The 18,564-nt window shown below is 41.5% G+C and overlaps 1 protein-coding gene across 7 annotated transcripts in view; it reads left to right on the top strand.

Moving 5' to 3' along the window:
* The window catches only part of znf592 (zinc finger protein 592), a 200,761-nt gene extending 194,880 nt beyond the window's left edge, over nt 1-5,881 (top strand). For all 7 annotated transcript variants that reach the window (XM_059946126.1, XM_059946121.1, XM_059946122.1 and 4 more), the window contains one exon: nt 1,222-5,881. In XM_059946126.1, coding sequence (XP_059802109.1) covers nt 1,222-1,707 — 486 coding nt within the window. In that variant the 3' untranslated portion in view covers nt 1,708-5,881. The remainder of the gene's footprint in view (nt 1-1,221) is intronic.
* The last annotated feature ends 12,683 nt before the right edge of the window (nt 5,882-18,564 follow it).

The following is an 18,564-nucleotide window of genomic DNA, read 5'->3' as shown; positions in this document are numbered from 1 at the left end:
CCAGGTGGCCTTTTAAACCGGTTGATAAAAGTGAAAGTGCAGGTGCAGCAAGCATCTAAATGGGCTTCATTGAAAAAGAATTTGAGTACAGGAGCAGGAATCTCTTCTTTCAAATGTACACAGCCTTGATGAGACCGTACCCAGTGCAGTTTTGGTGACTTTTTCTGAGGAAGAATATAATTGCCTTGGAGTTCAGTAAAGGTTCACCAGACAAATTCCTGCGATGGCAGAACTGACATGGGACGATTGAAATGGGTAAACTTTTATCTGCGAGAGATTAAAAGAATGAGTGCGGACCTTATTGAAACTTATAAATCCTGAAAGAACAGGGCAAACTGCAGATGCTGCAGAAATGTTCCAGATGGTAAGAAATCCAGAACAGTTCACATAGGTAGGACAATTAGGCTGAAAATCAGGAGAGGAAGGAAACATTTCCCCACAGCAAAGATGTTTAAAGTTCAAAGAGTCCTTTCACCCAGAAGGTGGTTGAAATCTGGAATACGCTGCTTGAAGGGGTGGTAGAAACAGATATTCTCACAACCTTTATCTAGATGAGCATTTGAGTCAAATGGACCAAAAGCTGAATGATAGGAATAGTCTAGATGGTTATTTCGTAGTCTGTGTGGACTTGGTGGAGCAAAAGGTTTGTTCCTGTGCTTTACAATCCATGACTCTGTGATTTAAATGTCAGAGCACCACCACTTTCAGATCACATACTATGTTGACTTGGGCATTCATCACTGTTCTTCTAATACTACTGGATCAAAATTCTGGAAATAACAACACTTTGGGAACACTTGCATCTCAGGACCTTCAGCAGTTTAAGAGAACAGATTATCACCTTCTGAAGCAACACACACACACACACACACACACACAATGCTAGAGGAACTAAGCAGGTCAGGCAGCGTCTACGGAAGAAAATAAACAGTCGACATTTCAATTCTGATGAAGGGTGACAGCCCAAAACATTGGCTGTTTCTCCCTATAAATGCTACCTGACCTGCTGAGTCCCTTTGGCATTTTGTGTGTGCTGCTCAAGATTGCCAGCATCTGCAGAATCTCTTGTTATCACTTTACAAGTGGGTAGCTAGGAGCAGACAATCAATGGTGGCCGTACTGGTTGTGCTCGTGACATGAAAATAAATCAATACAGTTACAGAGCATATCTGCTCAAAGATGTCAGATTTGTGATTTCTAATTGTTGCTTCTTTTTTTGAGGACTTACCTGGCAAGCGGGTGGCAAGTGACTCTGAAGCAGCTGAGCAGCCCAGCTCCAACACCATAGCATCGCTTCCCAAAAAACTAAAGGTCGCAGTGTTCAAACAGTACAGATGTTCCATATGTGGTTATATGACCAAGAGCAAAACTGATTTCCAGGAACACATACCTCAGCACAAGACTGATGGTTCAACCTTCCAGTGCTCGCAATGTGGCCTCTGTTATACATCTGCACTCTCCCTAAACAGGCACCTCTACATTGTCCACAAGTTCAAAGAACCTGAAAAGCCTCAAGCAAATGTGGTTCGTGAAAATGGGCAAGATGAACACAATGGGGAGTCAAACACTACGTCAGAGGAAGATGTAGATCTCCAGTGCCAAGTTTGCAGAGATGTTTTTGACAGTAAAACAGCATTACGTTCTCATGTTCGGACTCATGGGATGAGGTTTATATTATCTAAGCAGAACGGAGGATCAGAACAGTGATTCCATCAGCCTGGAGGAGAAATTTTTCAAATCTCCAAATCTCCTTCAACATGGTCTGCAGTGATAAACCTGGTTCATAGAGACATAACGCAGCAGCATACAAACATCTAAGGGAAAGTGGTCCTCATTCAAAGCAGAACAGTAAGATTCTTCCTGCCCTTTCAAAGGTTCATAGTGGTGAAGCAAGAGTTCCTTCTGAATACCTCTTTCTGCTTTTTCTTTTACTTGCTAGGTTTTGTACATATGTACAACCCAATGCACAATAGAACTTTACAGGAAAGCAAACTGAGCATGCTCTCTTCATCCTCCTCTCAGTGCCCTCAGACTTTGTGTCTTGCTCTGATTTATGTGACTTTGCATGTTTGTGTCAAGCCCAGCTTTCAGTTCAAACTTTCCACTGGGTTGAGAAACTCACAGTCCATGATGCCACAAAATGCAAGCACACCCACTGCCTCTGTACTGGGCAATATTAGACCAGATTTGGGGTTAGAAGTCTCAGAAAGCTAATTTAGTTGCTCAAAATGAATAGTTCCTTTTTAAAAAAAAATCTGGTTTGATCTGAATGAGATAAGAATTCACAATGTGATGTGGATAATTCTAAATATCGTCACTCCCTTCCCTTATATAGAAGTAGGTAGAAAGTTTACACTGTGATGAAATGTCTGCAAACATTGGCAGTACCCTTCTCATTGTTTGTTGTGCCATTATACCTTTGAGATTGTTTTCATTTTATTTTGTGCCTTTTTATTGATTAATGTCCTTCTTGCTTGGCTGCTAACAAAGCACCCAAGTATTTTCAGCATGTGCCTTCAGCTGATTGTTGCAGTTGAATCTTCTATGACAGAGTAATAGCCAAAATGCACAGCGTTGAATACTTTTTTATATATCTTCAGCATCTGCAGAATCTCTTGTGTTTGTGTCAGACATTTGCTTGTTGCAAAATTTATTTTATAATCACAACCCAACACTTCCATTCCCCTTTTCCTTATTCCACCACAAAAAGTACTGCAAACTCATGCAGAACTATTGCTTAAAAAATGACTTTTCTTTATTTGTACCGTAATCTGAAGTTGGTTCAGATAAGTCACATAGCTGTGGGATATAAGACTTTATCCCTTTCGAAACCCTTGCCGTAAGGTACAGGACCCCAGAGGTGATCTTATTATCACCTGTGTGGTGACTCCCACTCAGCTGTGAGGCCTCTATGCACACTGATAATTCTGTGAAAACCTTCTGACATTGCTTCCAGTTACATATAACCACATTTTTTTCTATTGCACTGCCTCCCAGTTGGAAACACACCCGCAAAATCATGGACTGACAGCACAAAGACAGGCTCTTTTGTCTTCATTTGGTTCTGGTGAATTATTTTAACCACACAACAGCTGTTGTAATCCCAGTCTATTCCCTTCCAAGTACCTCTCTCAATTTCTTTCCCATAAGAATTTATAATCTGTGGCAGAGCACTCCACATTTTAATGAACACTTTGTTTGAAACAAACAAAAATCTTCTCTCATTTCTCCTTTAATTCTACAGAGAAGTGGGGGGGGGGGGCGGGGGCGAACAACTATCGAACAAGTTAGCCAGAGCACTTTGCTGCACCAGGTGAAAGCATGTTTTGAGCCATTGCATTTATTCCTCTTTAATTTGGAATTTGGAAGAGCTGCCTGTCCTCAAACTCGCTAGGTAATTCAAAGCACTGCCTAGGATTGGGGGAGGGACAGATGGTAGAGGGGTAGAAACTACGCCATGCTATATTGCACATCAAGGCACAATTCTTTAAAAAAAGAACAATTAATTTAAACAAAGATAGTGTATTCAGGGGATTTTTGGGGGGAAAGCTAAGCTAGAGGAGGCACCTGTAGAAAAGCCATTTTTAAAGAATCATAGCTTTAAGACAAAACATACTGTTTGTTGAAATTGGAACTACCTGCCTGGTATTGTTCATAGGTTATTGAGGAAACTGAATAGTTTCTGCTCTGAAAGCAGGAGACCTCCTTGCAACACCTCACATCATGCAGGAGGAATCACCATAAAGTAATAAGTCACCCAATTATAATTGCTATTTTATTTTTATATTGTTTTATTCATATTTATGGCTATTAGCAGTGTTACCAGCCTTTTAATACTTTGCTCCTGTAATTTAAACTGGGACTTCTGGTAGACTTGCCATTCTGGCCTGGAGGAGGTTTATCTACTGAGTGCTTTGATTGTTTTACTACATTGTGTGCCTCAGACGTAGGTTTTTGTATTAAGCCGATCAGAATTTGTTTGGAATTTGAATGTTCTCTCCTGAGATGACATTTTGAGATTGAGTCAAGTGGACCAGTGATCTTATGAATCACCAATTACTTGTTAAGTTGCAAGATGGAAATTCAGTTTTCCAAGGACCAGATACCAGCAACATTTCAAATGGACAACCCAGAAAGAGATTTTCCATGTCTTCAAAGAGCAAACTGATATAAAATTAACAATTGCACATCATCCCTTTAAATATGAGAGAAATGACTGAAATCATGATGCAGGTTTTTTAAAATTATTAAATTGAAAATTATGCTATTAAGTTAGAATTTCAACCAGTTCTTGTAACTTGGAAGAAATCAAAGACTATTTGATATATTCCCACTGATGCAACACTGTAAGTAAAGTGAAAGTGTCTGACTGGTGCTGGTTACCAGAGACTAGTGTGGGTTACTGGAATCATGTAACAAAGCCAAACAGCTAATGGCCATTGGACCATTCCTTTTAGTTTAATCTTTGAAACTAATATTTCAAGGTATAGAGAAGTTTGGTAACTCAGTTGAGTTATTCCTGCTAAGTGAAATTGTGAACTGAAGCATGGTATTCAGACAAATGCAAGGTAGGCTGGGCCTTGTTCAGGTGTCCAAATAACCCCATCAAACAGGATGACCAAAATGGCCCTTTTAATCCCCACTCCTTTTTTCCCATCCAAAGCAGGCCTTGCTTGTCTGGAAAGGTGGGGGAAGAGGTGTTTTCCTGTTAGACTTGGTTGTGCATTGGTTTGTTTGTTTTCATCCATCGTTTGTGCCCATTTAAAGTGGGGGTTGTAAGAGAATGGCTAATGACCTCACCTTCCTTGCTGTAAATCACTTCAGAGCACAGCCATTTAATGGAAGCATCCTCAGCTTCTCTCACCCCTACTGGAAAGAGTGATACATTCCTTTTGTCCACTCATTCCTGTTAAGCAGATGTTACAGAATGTATGAGATTGAATTGGAGTCTATGCCAATATTTTCTTGGTAAATGGGCAGTGCCATTAAAAAGGATGTTCATTATCGGGCTTATGCACTGCCATTCCCTCTTGTACCATTGTGAATGGCATTAAAATAATTTACAGGAGGACCAAATAAAGTATTTTAAAAGATTTTTTTTAAGACTTGTGTAATTCCCTGCATAAATGACCACTATACTGTATCTTAAGTTTTATAAAATTAATTCCTTTAAAGAAAAATGTATCTCCCATATTACTCAATTTTATAAATTACTTTGGAGATTTATATTTAATTGTAGTCATATTGACTAAAGTTTTCACATACTTTCTATTTAAGTGCTGTACTACCTTACACTGTCATATTCATATGATCTGTGTTATATTACACTTAAAGGGGACATTCCAGACTCCAACAAAACTCTTGAGACACGCATACTCCACTCCTACTGCACAGGTTTTCCTGCCAAATGGCATCTCCAGTGGTGCCCTACCTGGTCCAAAGAGGTTGTTAGCTTGTGTTTACTGTGTAGGTATATTTAGTAAACTTGTATCAATTCAAAGAGCTTGATGTTCAGAATATTAATTGGAGTCTGGAGTTTGCCATTTAATATTTTTGAGCCAGAATTCAGCTCTGGTATTTACTGATCAGCAGTCAAAATAATTTAAAATATTTATCTAGAATTCAGCTTTGTTCACTTCTTATTTCAGTGTCTTGATACAACATATACAAACATTTGTACTTTTGATAAATGTGTATAGTAGCGTGTAGAGAGACGTTTTGCAAGGTATCCCAATATAGTTTGCTAAAGGTAGTTCTACATGTTATCAGGGATTTTTCCCCACCCCAAGCCATCACCCCTCTATTTAATCTGCATTGGCCTCTGTGCCTTCTTATTATGTTTACTTAAAAATATTTCAAATAAAAGCAACAATGAATTTAACAGCCTGTCCTACAATTATCTCTATATCGCTGTAATCTGTAAATATTTAGTAATATTCAGCAACTATCCTGTGGCAGTACTCAGTATGTCAGAAGATGCACTGTTTTATAAGGCTAAGAGCGTTTCACCAAATAAAACAGAATATTATTCTTCTGTAAAACGTGTCCCCTTAATGCTGCGAAGGCTATTAATCTCTGAGATAAATATTTATTTTGGGACATGCACACCACTGGAATAGTAGGAAAAGAACTTTAGGCAATGTAGGCCACAGTTGCTGATAACTGACAACAAACTATTTTTCTCCCTGCAGCTTTCAGACTTGATTAACCCCACTATAATTTATTTAGTCATAATATGCTTTAACTAGCAAAATATTTGTCTGAGATGCTTCATTAGGTCTGCAGAATATCTTTGATTAATTCAGATGTTCTGCTGGCGCAAAGGTCTAGTCATTCATTTCTGCCTTGGCAGCTTGTGGCGTTCCCGCTTTCACTTGCTACAGCCTCCCATCAGTGACAGAATAGCATCATAACCTCAGCAATTTGTCATCCAAATTCTCCATCTCTTTCCATTTTAGGCATTCATTTCAACCACACTTGTTTACCAGAAGTTCTAATATCTCTTGTAATCCTGCTTGCTGCTATTATTGTAGTTCTGTTGGAAAGTTTTACCACAGGAAAGTAAATGTAAATTAAACTTATTGAACGATTTTGACAACTATGAAAATTATTCTAATACCTCAGTGTTCTAATTATAGTAGATTGTTATGGAGCATTGTGACAATTTCGCCGCATTCTTATCGCATACAATTCCTTAACCTTGTTGGAACAGGATATTGATGCAAAGTATGGAGACGTTGTATACTGATTCTCCACCATACTGTTGACGGTAGGTTTTCTTCCTTGCTAGATACTACATTTATATGTAACAAAATATCAATTTTTTGGAAGGCAGATGGAATACTGCAGCAATCCAACAACAAACTGATCTGAAGATCTTTTAAGTAGCAGAGACTTACTACAAATCTGATGATGCCACATGAATCTAGTATGAATATAAACAAGTTTGTTTCTTTAAGTACAACTCTGATTATTTTCACCAGGGCATTGTATTAAAATCCAGTTTACATACTTCATGATCACTTCACCTCTGCGGTTTACGTAAGATTAGGTGTTCATGACCCTGATGTCATTAAGTTATGACCTACCTATTATTATAAATCTATCAGCAGTCCTGATTTTGATTTTTTTGTTGTCTGTTGTGAAGGTCCACAATTAAATAACAGCATAAGACAAATTGATATTTTTCAATGTATTTCAGTTCCCCAAGTATAAATATCTACATTCTGCAGACTACAGAATAAAATGTTCTCCATTTGTCACGTTCTTGATATTTCATACTTTTTATGGCAACAAACTCTCTGTTCAACTTTGCTTCACCAAAGTAGCAATTTTTAGAGATCAAACCCCCTTTATGGAAAGATAATCACTTCCTAATCTTAAAGTGCTATCAGCATGATTGGAAGTGTTATAATTTGCAAATTGGTATTTGTTAATTACTAACAAAACATACCAAGTTCATCAAGTAAAACTTCCTGCTGGTTGAGGAATACTGATGATAATAAATCATGGTCCAATGCAGGGAGAGAGGGCAGAAATGGTGATTTTGAGGAGGGATTCTCAGAGTTCAGAGCCAGCTAACAACAGTGAAGCAAAGGATATTAGAGATGTGCGAGAGGATAGAACTGGATGTGCAGAAATCTGTAACATATACTCTGGTACTTGCCAGGGTTAGATTTAGAGACAACTTCAGATTTCAAATTTGGCAATTCCTTCAACTTCAGGGCTTTCGCATGCGCAGCACCTTGGGATATATTTGTGTTCCTAATACATAGTATTAATGTAGAACCTGAGGTCATTTAAGAAATAAGGAAAGACCAAACTTTCCCTTTCACTGAACAAAATCAAGATCCACCCTTTGCAGACCAGTTTGCAGCAGCATCTTTAATGTCATTTAACATCTTTATATCCTCTGAATTATCTGTGAACAATACAATCCCCACCCTGCGGAAAAATAAAATTTTTCAGAATCTGGTTAATATCACCAGCGTATGTCGTCAAATTTGTTAACTTAGTGACAGCAGTACAATGCAATACATGATAGTACAGAAAAAACAATAAGTAAATCAATTACAGTAAGTATGTATATATTAATAGTTAAATTAAAAATACTGCAAAAACATAATAAAAGTGAGAGCTCATGGTTTCAATGTCCATTTAGGAATAGTATGGCAGAGGGGAAGAAGCTGTTCCTGAATCGCTGAGTGTGTGCCTTCAGGGTTCTATACCTCCTTCCTGACAGTAACAATGAGAAGAGCATGTCCTGGGTGGTTGGGGTCCTTAATAATGGACGCCACCTTTCTAAGGCACTGATCCTTGAAGATGTCTTGGATACTACGGGCACTAGTACCCAAGGTGGAGCTGACTAATTTTACAACTTTCTGTAGCTTTTTTCAGTCCTGTGCATTGGTCACCTGCCCCCCCCCCCCCCACCCCATACCAGACAGTGATGCAGCCTGTCAGAATGCTCTCAATGGTACATCTATAGAAGTTTTTGAGTGTCTCAGGTGATAAACCAAATCTCCTTAAACTCGTAATGAAATACAGCCGATGTCTGCATCAGTTTGTTGGGACCAGGTTGGATCCTCAAAGATATTGACACCCAGGAACTTGTAATTCCTCACTCACTCCACTTCTGATCCCTCTGTGAGGACTGGTTCATGTTCCTTCATCCTACCCTTTTTGAAGTCCACAATCAGCTCTTTGCTCTTAAGTATGTTGAGTGCAAGGTTGTTACTGCACACCACTCAACTAGCTGGTATATCTCACTCCTGTATGCTCTCTCACCTCCATCTGAGATTCTGCCAACAGTGGTTGTATCATGGATATAGAGGGAGTGGAACAGTGGGCTAAGAACACATCCCTGAGCTGTGGCAGTGTTGTTCATCAGCAAGGAGAAGATATTAATACCATCTGTGCAGATTGTGGACTTCCAGTTAGGAAGTCAAGGAGCCATTTGAAGATGGAGGTCAATGATCAGCATCTTGACATGGGTGTTTGTATTGTCCAGGTGATCAAAGCCACGTGAAGAGCCATTGAGATTGCGACTGACATAGACCTATTGCAGCAATAGGCAAATTGCTGTAGGTTCAGGTCCTTGCTGAGGCAGGAGTTGATTCTGGCATGACCAACCTCTCAAAGCATTTCATCACTGTAGATGTGAGTACAACTGGATGGTGGTCATTAAGGCAGCTCACACTGCTGTTCTTGGGCACAGGAATAATTGTTGCCCTTTTGAAGCAAGTAGGAACTTCCGACCGTGGCAATGAGAGGTTGAAAATGTCCTTGAATACACCCGCACAAGTTTTCAGAGCCTTACCAGCTACTCCATTGGGGCCTGCTGCCTTGCAAAGGTTCACCCTCCTGAAAGACAGCCTGACATTGGCCTCCAAGACAGAGCACAGGGATACCGAATGCAGCAGGGACCTTCACAGCTATAGTTAAATTCTCCTTGTCACAGTGGGTATAAAAAACATTGAGTTTGTCTGGTAGTGAAATATTGCTGCCATTCATGCGACTGTGTTTTGCTTTGTAGGTATTAATGTCCTGCAACATCCAATGTTGCCTCCAACCGCACTTGGAATTGTTCCTTAGCTCTTGAAATAGCCCCCCGCAAGTCATATCTGGTTTTCTTGTACAGGCCTGGGTTGCCAGATATAAGTGCCACAGATCTAGCCCTCAGCAGACAACGTACCTCCTGGTTCATCCACAGCTTTTGCTTTGTGAATGTGCAGCAGGTTTTCGTGGGCACAGACTCATCCACACAGGTTCTCATGAAGTTGACAACAACTGCAGCATACTCATCCAGATTCAGAGATGAATCCCTGAAAACAGTCCAGTTCACCGATTCAAAGCCGTCCTGTAAGTGCTCCTGTGCTTCCCTTGTCCATACCTTCTTGGTCCTCACTGCTGGTTCTGCAGTCTTCAGTCTCTGCCTATACTGTACTGTACAGCCAGGTCAGACTTACTAAAGTGTAGCACAGAAGTACACTTGATCTTAGTATAACAATTTCCCATTTGTTTTAACATAGTTTTCAAAACTTTGAATTTATTACTTTGTATTCTATTAATTGGATTCAATATATGGTTCAACTCTGGATTTGCTATTTAAAAATTCAAAAATGAGAGGAGCAAAGGGACTTGGGAGGCCTCATTCAGGTTGCCCTAAAGCTGGGATTCCTCATGGCTAATGGTAGGGGTCCATGGGAACCCCTACCCTAAAAGTTAACTTGCAGGTTGAGTCAATGATAAGGAAGGGAATGTTAGCATTCATTTCAAGAAGACTGGAATATACAAGCAAGGATGTTCTGTGATGTTGAAGCTTTATAAGGCATTGGTCAGACCACATGGAGTATTGTAAGCAATTTGGGCCCCTTATTTAAGAAAAGATCATGCTGGCATTGGAGAGGGCCTTGAAGAGGTTCATGAGAATGATTACAGGAGTGAAAGGGTTAATGTATGAGAAGTGTTTGATGGCTCTGGGCCTGTACTCGCTGGAGTTTAGAAGAGGGGGGGGGTGGGCTCTCATTGAAACCTATCAAATATTAAAAGTCCTAGAGAGGGTGGATGTGGAGAGGATGTTTCCTGTAGTGGTGGAGTCTAGGACCAGAGGGCATAATTGAGGGATGTCCATTTAGGATAGAGATGAGGAAGCCAGATGGTGGTGAATCTGAAACCCGTTGCCATTGGCGCGAAGTGGTCCTTTTGAAATCGTGCAAATAGATTTCTCCATCCACCAGGTGTAAAATGAAACCTCTGTTTACCAACCCATTCTCTAACAAGACAGCACTGTTTACTACCATGATATACCCATGTCATTTACGTGCACAGGGCTTGGAATGGCATTTGAATCCACAATGCTCTTTCCCAAAGATTAAATGAAATTGCTGAGCCAAAGCTGCCACTTAAGTTTGTTTGTTGCAGTGATGAGTGTGTCTTGGGCATAGTTCGGGTGTAAGTAGAACCATCCTCTGGGAAGACCATTGCTATAAGGCACAGTGCAGGGACCTGGTACTCAAGAGGTGTGCTGACAAGGCATGCAAGGTCAGCTCAAAATTACTCTCCTGCTGCCTCTAGGCCGGGGGTCGGCAACCTGCGGCTCCCGAGCCATTTGTGGCTCTTTCACCTCTGTGCTGCGGCTCCCTGTGGCTTTGGGAAATAATTGGTCAGTATTTAATTAAAATGTATTTTATGTTAGTTTGTTAGCTTTTGAAATGTAATTATGGTGATCTTGTACAACCTAAGTGTAGCGACACATTTCCTGCCACATCCGAAACGGCTCACAATTAGCCAGCATTCCGGCTAAGGGAGATAGCCTACGGGGGTTTGTGAGTACGCGTCTTTTGCAGCATCTGCGTCCATGGGGGCTGGGTTGAGGGAGGCTTAAAAGCAAGGCTGTTTAGTTCGAATAAAGCTATCTTTGACTGCAGTTTACTGACACCGCTACAACGTGTTTTTATCGCTGGCTGTCCAGACGGAAGGTGCTGAAACGCTTTGTCGCGTGTCTGGAAGAAGTGAAAACTTTCCTGGGCAGCAAAGGGCTCACCTTTCCTGAGCTGGAACAGCCAGAGTGGCTGGAAAAGCTACACTTCATGGTAGACATGACAGCGCACCTGAACACGCTGAACACAGCTCTTCAGGGGAAAGGACGTACAGCCCTGCACATGTTGGAGGATGTTTTGGCATTCGAGCGCAAGTTGACAGTGCTTGCCAGAGATTTACAGAAAGGCACTTTGTCTCACTTCCCCAATTTGAGAGAGTTCAAACAAGGTCACGACATGATAATTTCGGAGTATTTACATTCTGCAATCATCGCAATGCAAACATCGTTTGGGAAACGCTTCTGTGAGTTCAGAGAGGAAAAAAACACATTATCCTTCCCGGTCACTCCCTTAAGCATCGATCCTTCCCTACTGAATACGACTGCATTGGCAGGTGTGAGTCAACCTGATCTTGAGATGGAACTGGCCGACATAGCCGACAAAGACATATGGGTGTCCAAGTTTAGACGCTTGACAGCAGACCTTGAAGATGTTGCCCGTCAGAAGGCCGTTCTTGCTCAGAAACACAAATGGAGTGATATTGAAAACCTCACAGATGACAGCTTGCGATCCTGTGTAAAGATGAAGGTGACATCATACAGCCCTGATGTGCAGACGCTGTGCGCTGAGGTCCAGGAGCAGAAATCCCATTAACCAAGTATGATAAATATTTTAATTGCCTATTATTTTACTTATATTCATATTTTTTCATTGTTCAGTGAAATAGTCCTTTCATTTTTCAGGATGACAGCTGGCTGACGTTATTTTTGGTTTGCTGCTGGCGGAAAATTTAAGTTCGGCGTTTTTCATAAATACAAGAAGGACTCAAATAGACATTGAATATTTTACTTAAAAGTAACTTTCAACCCAACGTCTTTTTTTCGGAGTTCAAAATGTTTTTGTTGCATGCAGAAATGTAATTTCGTTTTCTCTGCAGGAGTTCATCAATTTCATAAATGCAACACATTATAGTTTGTTTATACATAGCATAAAGGCAAAAAAAACGTTGTATGCAGTGTTATTTCATTTTAAATGTCAAACGGGTTTTGCGGCTCCCAGTGTTTTCTTTTCTGTGGGAAACGGGTCCAAGTGGCTCTTTCAGTGGTAAAGGTTGCTGACCCCTGCTCTAGGCGTAAGTGGTGTATGACAGAGAAAATGGGAGAGCGAATACCTGAGAAAGGAGGGGGTACCTGCATTTACTGTGCTCATAGATAGTTGGATGCATAGTGCCAGTGATTTCAATTCACAATGTCCTAAGGTGTTGTGATCCAGATTTTAAATCCTACCTCATGTTTTTAACAATTTCATTCCATAAAGAAAACCTTCAAGCCCTCATTCTGGCGCTACTCAGACGTTGTTAACTCTCAGTAAATTATATTTATTATAGGTTAGATGGAGGGGAAATTGTTTTAACTGGCAGTAAGGTCAGCAACCACTAGATACAGATTTAAGGTAATTGCCAAAAGGACTAGAAAGAAAATGAAAACGTGTACCTGGCAGGAAGTGATAACGTGTGAAGGGTGAAGGAGGGGCATTCCCACCTGCCCATCAGACTGCTCCATCATACAGTAAGATTGTGGCTGATCTAATCTTATCCTCCTCATTAGTGACTCCCCCCACCCCCACCCCATGTCATCTGATCTCATGTCATTTGACATACTTGTAGTGAATTGTCTGTCAATCGCCACCATAAATATGTGTAATTACTCCACTTCTACTGCTTTGAGTAGGGGAATTCTAGAATGTCACGGTCCTTTGAGATAAGGAATCTCTCCTAATCTTAACATCTAATTGTGAAACTATGCCACAATTCTAAATACCACCAGTTGGGGAAGCATCAGCATCCAGTCTGCCAGCCCTCCTCAGAATCTGCTAAGTTTCAAAAGGTTGCCTCTCATACTTCTAAACTCTGAGTATCAGCCCATCCTGCTCACCCTTTCTTCATACATCAACCCCTTTCATCCCACAAGACAATCTGATGAACCTTCTCTGCACTACCTCCAATGCAGGCTCATTTTGTAGATACAAAGACCAAAGCTTCACCAATACTCTGTAAAGCTGCATCAAAACCTTGCTACTTTCATTCTCTATACTCTTCCTGCTTGCTGCTCCTGCAAGATCACCATGCACTTGGTCAACTAGATTCCTCTGCAGTGCAACATTTTATCGTCTCTCTACAGAATTTGCTCATATTCTTTCAAATTAAATGATGTCATATTTTCCTGTGTTATGTTCCATTTGCAGGTTATTTATGTGCCCTCACACTTGTTAATCCACCTATCTTTACATCATCAGCAAATTCGGCTGTGGTGTATGCAATGCCTTCATCCAAGTCATTAATAATGATTGAAAACCCCTGCACCAACCCTATTGCACCCAATAATTAACCAGTTGCTAAAGCAAAAGCAATCCATTTATCTTGACCCTATTTTCTGTCCATTTCTTGGCCCATCCTCTATACCAATCCCCAACTCTGTGTGACCTTGTGCAATAACATTTCATGAACTGTCTCTTGAAACTCTACATTTTCTACACTGACTGCTTTCCTGGTGACCATCATGTTTTCCATATCCTCAAGGACTCTAAGAAATTTACCAAATGCTCCTCCCATATAAGGTTCTGCTTATGATATTCTGAATGTCCTAATGCTGCCTCCTTTAACAATTGAAACCACTATTTTCCAATGAATTAAATTGTCTATTTCTTACATCCTTTACATACATGAGGAGTAAAAATCTTTATGTTACGTCTCCATCTGACTTTGCCATGTGCAATCATAACAATTTATAATAAATAGAACAGTCAATATAATATAGAGTACACTCAAATCAGCGCAAGTTCATCAGTCTGATGGCCTGGTGGAAGAAGCTGTCTTGAAGCCTGTTAGTCCTGGCTTTTATGCTGCAGTACTGCTTCCTGGATGGCAGCAGCTGGAATAGATTGTGATTGGGATGACTTGGGCCCCCAATGATCCTATATGCCTGTCCTTGTAAATGTCCTGAATCATGGGCAGTCCACACCACAGAGTCCTGCGATTAAGGGAGGTACAGTTCCCATACCAGGCAGTGATGCAGCCAGTTAGGATGCTCTCAATTGTGCCCCTGTAGAAAGTTCTTAGGATTTGGGGCCCATACCAAACTTCCTCAACCATCTGAGGTGAAAGAGGTGCTGTTGTGCCCTTTCACCATACAGCTGGTGAGTAGACCACATGAGGTCCTCAGTGATGTTTCTGCCGAGCAACTTAAAGCTGTTTACTCTCTCATCCCCAGATCCATTGATGTCAATCGGGTTTAGCCTGCCTCCATTCCTCCTGTAGTCCACAACCAGCTCCTTTGTTTATGCGACAATGAGGGAGAGGTTGTTTTCTGTGTCAGAGAGACAACTTCTTCCCTGTAGGCCACCTCTTTATTGTTTGAGATAAGGACAATCAATGTAGTGACATCAGCAAATTTAATTAGATTGGAGCTGTGGGTGGCAATACAGTCATGGGTATACAGGGAATAAAGGAGGGGACTTAGTACGCAGCCCTGAGGGGCTCCTGTATTGAGAGTCAGAGGGTTGGAGGTGAGGGAGTCCAGTCTTAAAACCTGCTGGCGATCTGACAGGAAGTCCAGGATCCAGCTACACAAGGCAGGGTCAAGGCCGAGGTTTCTGAGCCTCTTATCAAGCCTGGATGGAACTATGGTGCTGAATGCTGAACTGTAGTCCAGGAACAGCATTCTCACATATCCTTCTACTCCAGATGTGTAAGGATGGTGTGTGGAGCAGTGGCTATTGTGTCATCTGTCAATCGGTTGTGTCGGTAGGTGAATTGTAGGGGGTCCAGTTTGGGTGGTGGCAAGCTGCAGATGTAATTCTTGAACAGCCTCTCAAAGCATTTGCTTACTATTGAGGTGAGTGCGACAGGACGCCAGTTGCTCAGACATGTTACCATGGTCTTTTTTGGTACAGGGACAATGGTGGATAATTTGAAGCAGGAGGGCACTCTATGGTGGGAGAGGCAGAGATTAAAAATGTCTGTAAACACACCTGCCAGTTGTACTGAGTACTCACCCTGGGACGCCGTCCAGTCTCGCAGCCTTGCGACTGTCCATTCGTTGGAAACATCTGCGTATCTCAGCCTCAGGGAAGACCAGGTTGCAGGTGTTATTCGAATAACAGATGTTATTTGAAGTGTCCTGATTTGGGTTTTTGTCCTTTCTTAAATAGTGTTGCAAGGTCTTCTACGATCCTCAGTTATTTGTCATTCGTGTCTTTTTATGTATTTTTCTGTAAAATTCTTTTCTTCCCCCCCCCCCCCCCGTAAATGCCTACGATAATATGAACCTGAAGGTGTTGGGAAAGGGTTTCCTTTTGTTAACTAGCAGGAATGCTAATTTACTGATAACGAGAATGGTATTCCTTTGTAAACCGAATGGGGATTAATGTTCTTTCTTCTGAGTCTGTAAGCTTTCGTTGATGGGCTTTTGGGCAGATCGGCGCGAGGGGGTCGAGAGAGAGGACGCAATGCTCTAAGCTGGGCGAGGATCGGACCCCAAAGGGGGGTCCGAGGCCGGGAGATTCTCCGGGGGGGGGGGGGGGATGAAGCTAGATGAGCTTGGTTGACCACTCGGAGGGTCCTGAGCTGTTTGGAGAGTCGAGGAGTTCGGAGGTGAGCGAATGGTGGCCAGAAGACTTCAGTAATTGAGCTCCAACGGCTGTGCACGAAGTGGTTTGGACTTTGATAAGTTTGGCGCCTTTTCTTTAATTTTCTCTTCATATATACTGTATCGTTATTAATCACTTAGTTATAGTAACCTTTATAAATTGTACTCATTTAATCGCATATGGTGTACTGTCTGTTTTTGGTCGAGGCGGGGACATCACACAGCATCCACACCAGCTGATTACCCGGTTTGGCGGGGCTGAAGGCTGCTCTCCCTAGACGGGAACGAGCTGAGTGAGCCTGAGGCGACCCAGGGAGTTACATGTCATTCGTGTCTTTTTATATATTTTTCTGTAAAATTCTTTTCTCTTCCCCCCCCCCCGTAAATGCCTACGATAATATGAACCTGAAGGTAGCATACTAGCATACTTCCTGTGGCCACTTTATTAGGTACACCGGTACACCTGCTCATTAATGCAACTATCTAGTCAGCCACTCAATGCATAAAAGCATGCAGACATGGTGAAAGGTTCTGTTGTTGTTCAGACCAAACATCAGAATGGGGAAGAAATGTGATCTAAAAGTCTTTGTGGATGGAATGATTGTTAGTGTCAGACATGGTGAGTGAGAATTTCAGAAACTGCTGATGACCTACGATTTTCACAAACAACAGTCTCCAGAGTTCACAGAGAATGGTGCAAAAAAAAATACAAAAAAAAAATTCAGTGAGCGGCAGTTCTGGGGGTGAAAATGCTTTGTTAATGAGAGAGGTCAGAGGAGAATGGCCAGACTGGTCCAAGCTGACAGGAAGGCAACAGGAACTCAAATAACCACACATTACAACAGTGGTGTGCAGAAGGTAATCTCTGAAAGCACAACACATCGAACCTTGAAGTGAACAAGCTACAGCAGCAGTTTCACTCCTGTACCTAATAAAGTGGCTACTGAATGTATATGTAATTTGTTAATAAATTTACTTTGAAGTGAAAGCAAAACAGGAATGGCACGCAAAAGAAAACAGACTTGATTTAAAAAAACAGAAGAGAAAAGCAAGTTATCTGAAATTGGAGGCTTTGCTTGTACACCTCTCAACATGCTGCAGCATGCCTCAACGGAAAATGAGATGGCGTTCCTGGAGTTCACGTTGGACCTTGTAACAGTCCAGCAAGCTCAAGAGGCAGAGCTTAAAATGGGATGGTGAAATAAAATGGTAAGCATCAGGGTCTCTCCCCCTGTCCAGATGGGATTTCTTTGCTACCATACCCGTTATTCTTCTTTCCCTGCCTCAGCTGAACTGATATCTCCATTTCTGTTCCTTCTCTTGCACCCGTGCCTACTGCTGCTGGTGGAGGCACTCAAGCAGAACTATACAAATTGTAGTGTACTGCAATGACAGGGAAATAATAGAGTTCCCAGGGTGCTGCAGACAGCAAAATGTAGAGTTTGAGTACAATGCTATACGTTTACATGCAACATTTTGGACTTTGCTAAAGAAAACACTGATAAAGAAACTTCATGTCCTTGGTAAGGTGAGGTCACATTTTCCTGGGATGAAATAAACTTGCCTTGTCAGTTGGATGTAGATGAGGAAAAGGGAGACCTTGGTACCTTTAGATGTGTTACTATTCAGTGCCTCTTGAATGGTCTTCAGTGCATCCAAGTTCACTTGAGTGAGGCCAGAAACTGAGAACCACATTATCAGCATAGAAGAGTTCATTGGGGTACCACCTCCTTGATGATTGATTGGCTTGTCAATGGGGTGAGGACAGTGATAATCAGGAAGCACCTAATGACTCCTTTAAAGTAGTGTTCATGCAGGTAGATTGAGCCAACCAGAACTGAGCACAATACTCCTGTGTCGTCTAACCAGGATTTTATAAATGTTACTTTGCGGGTCTTGAACTCAGTCCTCTGACTAATGGAGGCAAACACACCATTCGGCTTCTTAACCATCTATCAACTTGAATCATCTCCAGTATTTTGCCCATCACTGATGTAAGGTATTTATTCATTTAATTATTTAATTAAAATGTTTGTCGGTTATATTTTTAAATGGTGTCAAATTTTAATTCCTTAATTATCCTTCATTATTTTCAAATGAAGGGTGGGTCTTTGTGCCTGTTGTCAATGGTCTTGCTAGCTTTGGGGCAGAGCTTCATCCCACCATCCTCCCCCCTACTGAGACGTGGCTACTGCTCTGCACCTTGTCACGGCACCTCAGAACACTTCAAATCAGTATATAGCCCCTCCATCACTGGGGAATGGATGGGATGGGTGATGGGACCATGCCTGAAATATCCAAATCAATGTTATTTTAGAAGCCGTACCAGCTTTCACCACCTCCCTAGCAGCATGTTCCAGGTATCTAACGCTCTTAAG

This window comes from Hypanus sabinus, chromosome 21 (assembly GCF_030144855.1).
Source record: "Hypanus sabinus isolate sHypSab1 chromosome 21, sHypSab1.hap1, whole genome shotgun sequence".
Lineage (NCBI taxonomy): Eukaryota > Metazoa > Chordata > Chondrichthyes > Myliobatiformes > Dasyatidae > Hypanus > Hypanus sabinus.
The sequence above is the reverse complement of the archived record's forward strand: the minus strand, read 5'-3'. Positions and strand labels throughout refer to the sequence as shown.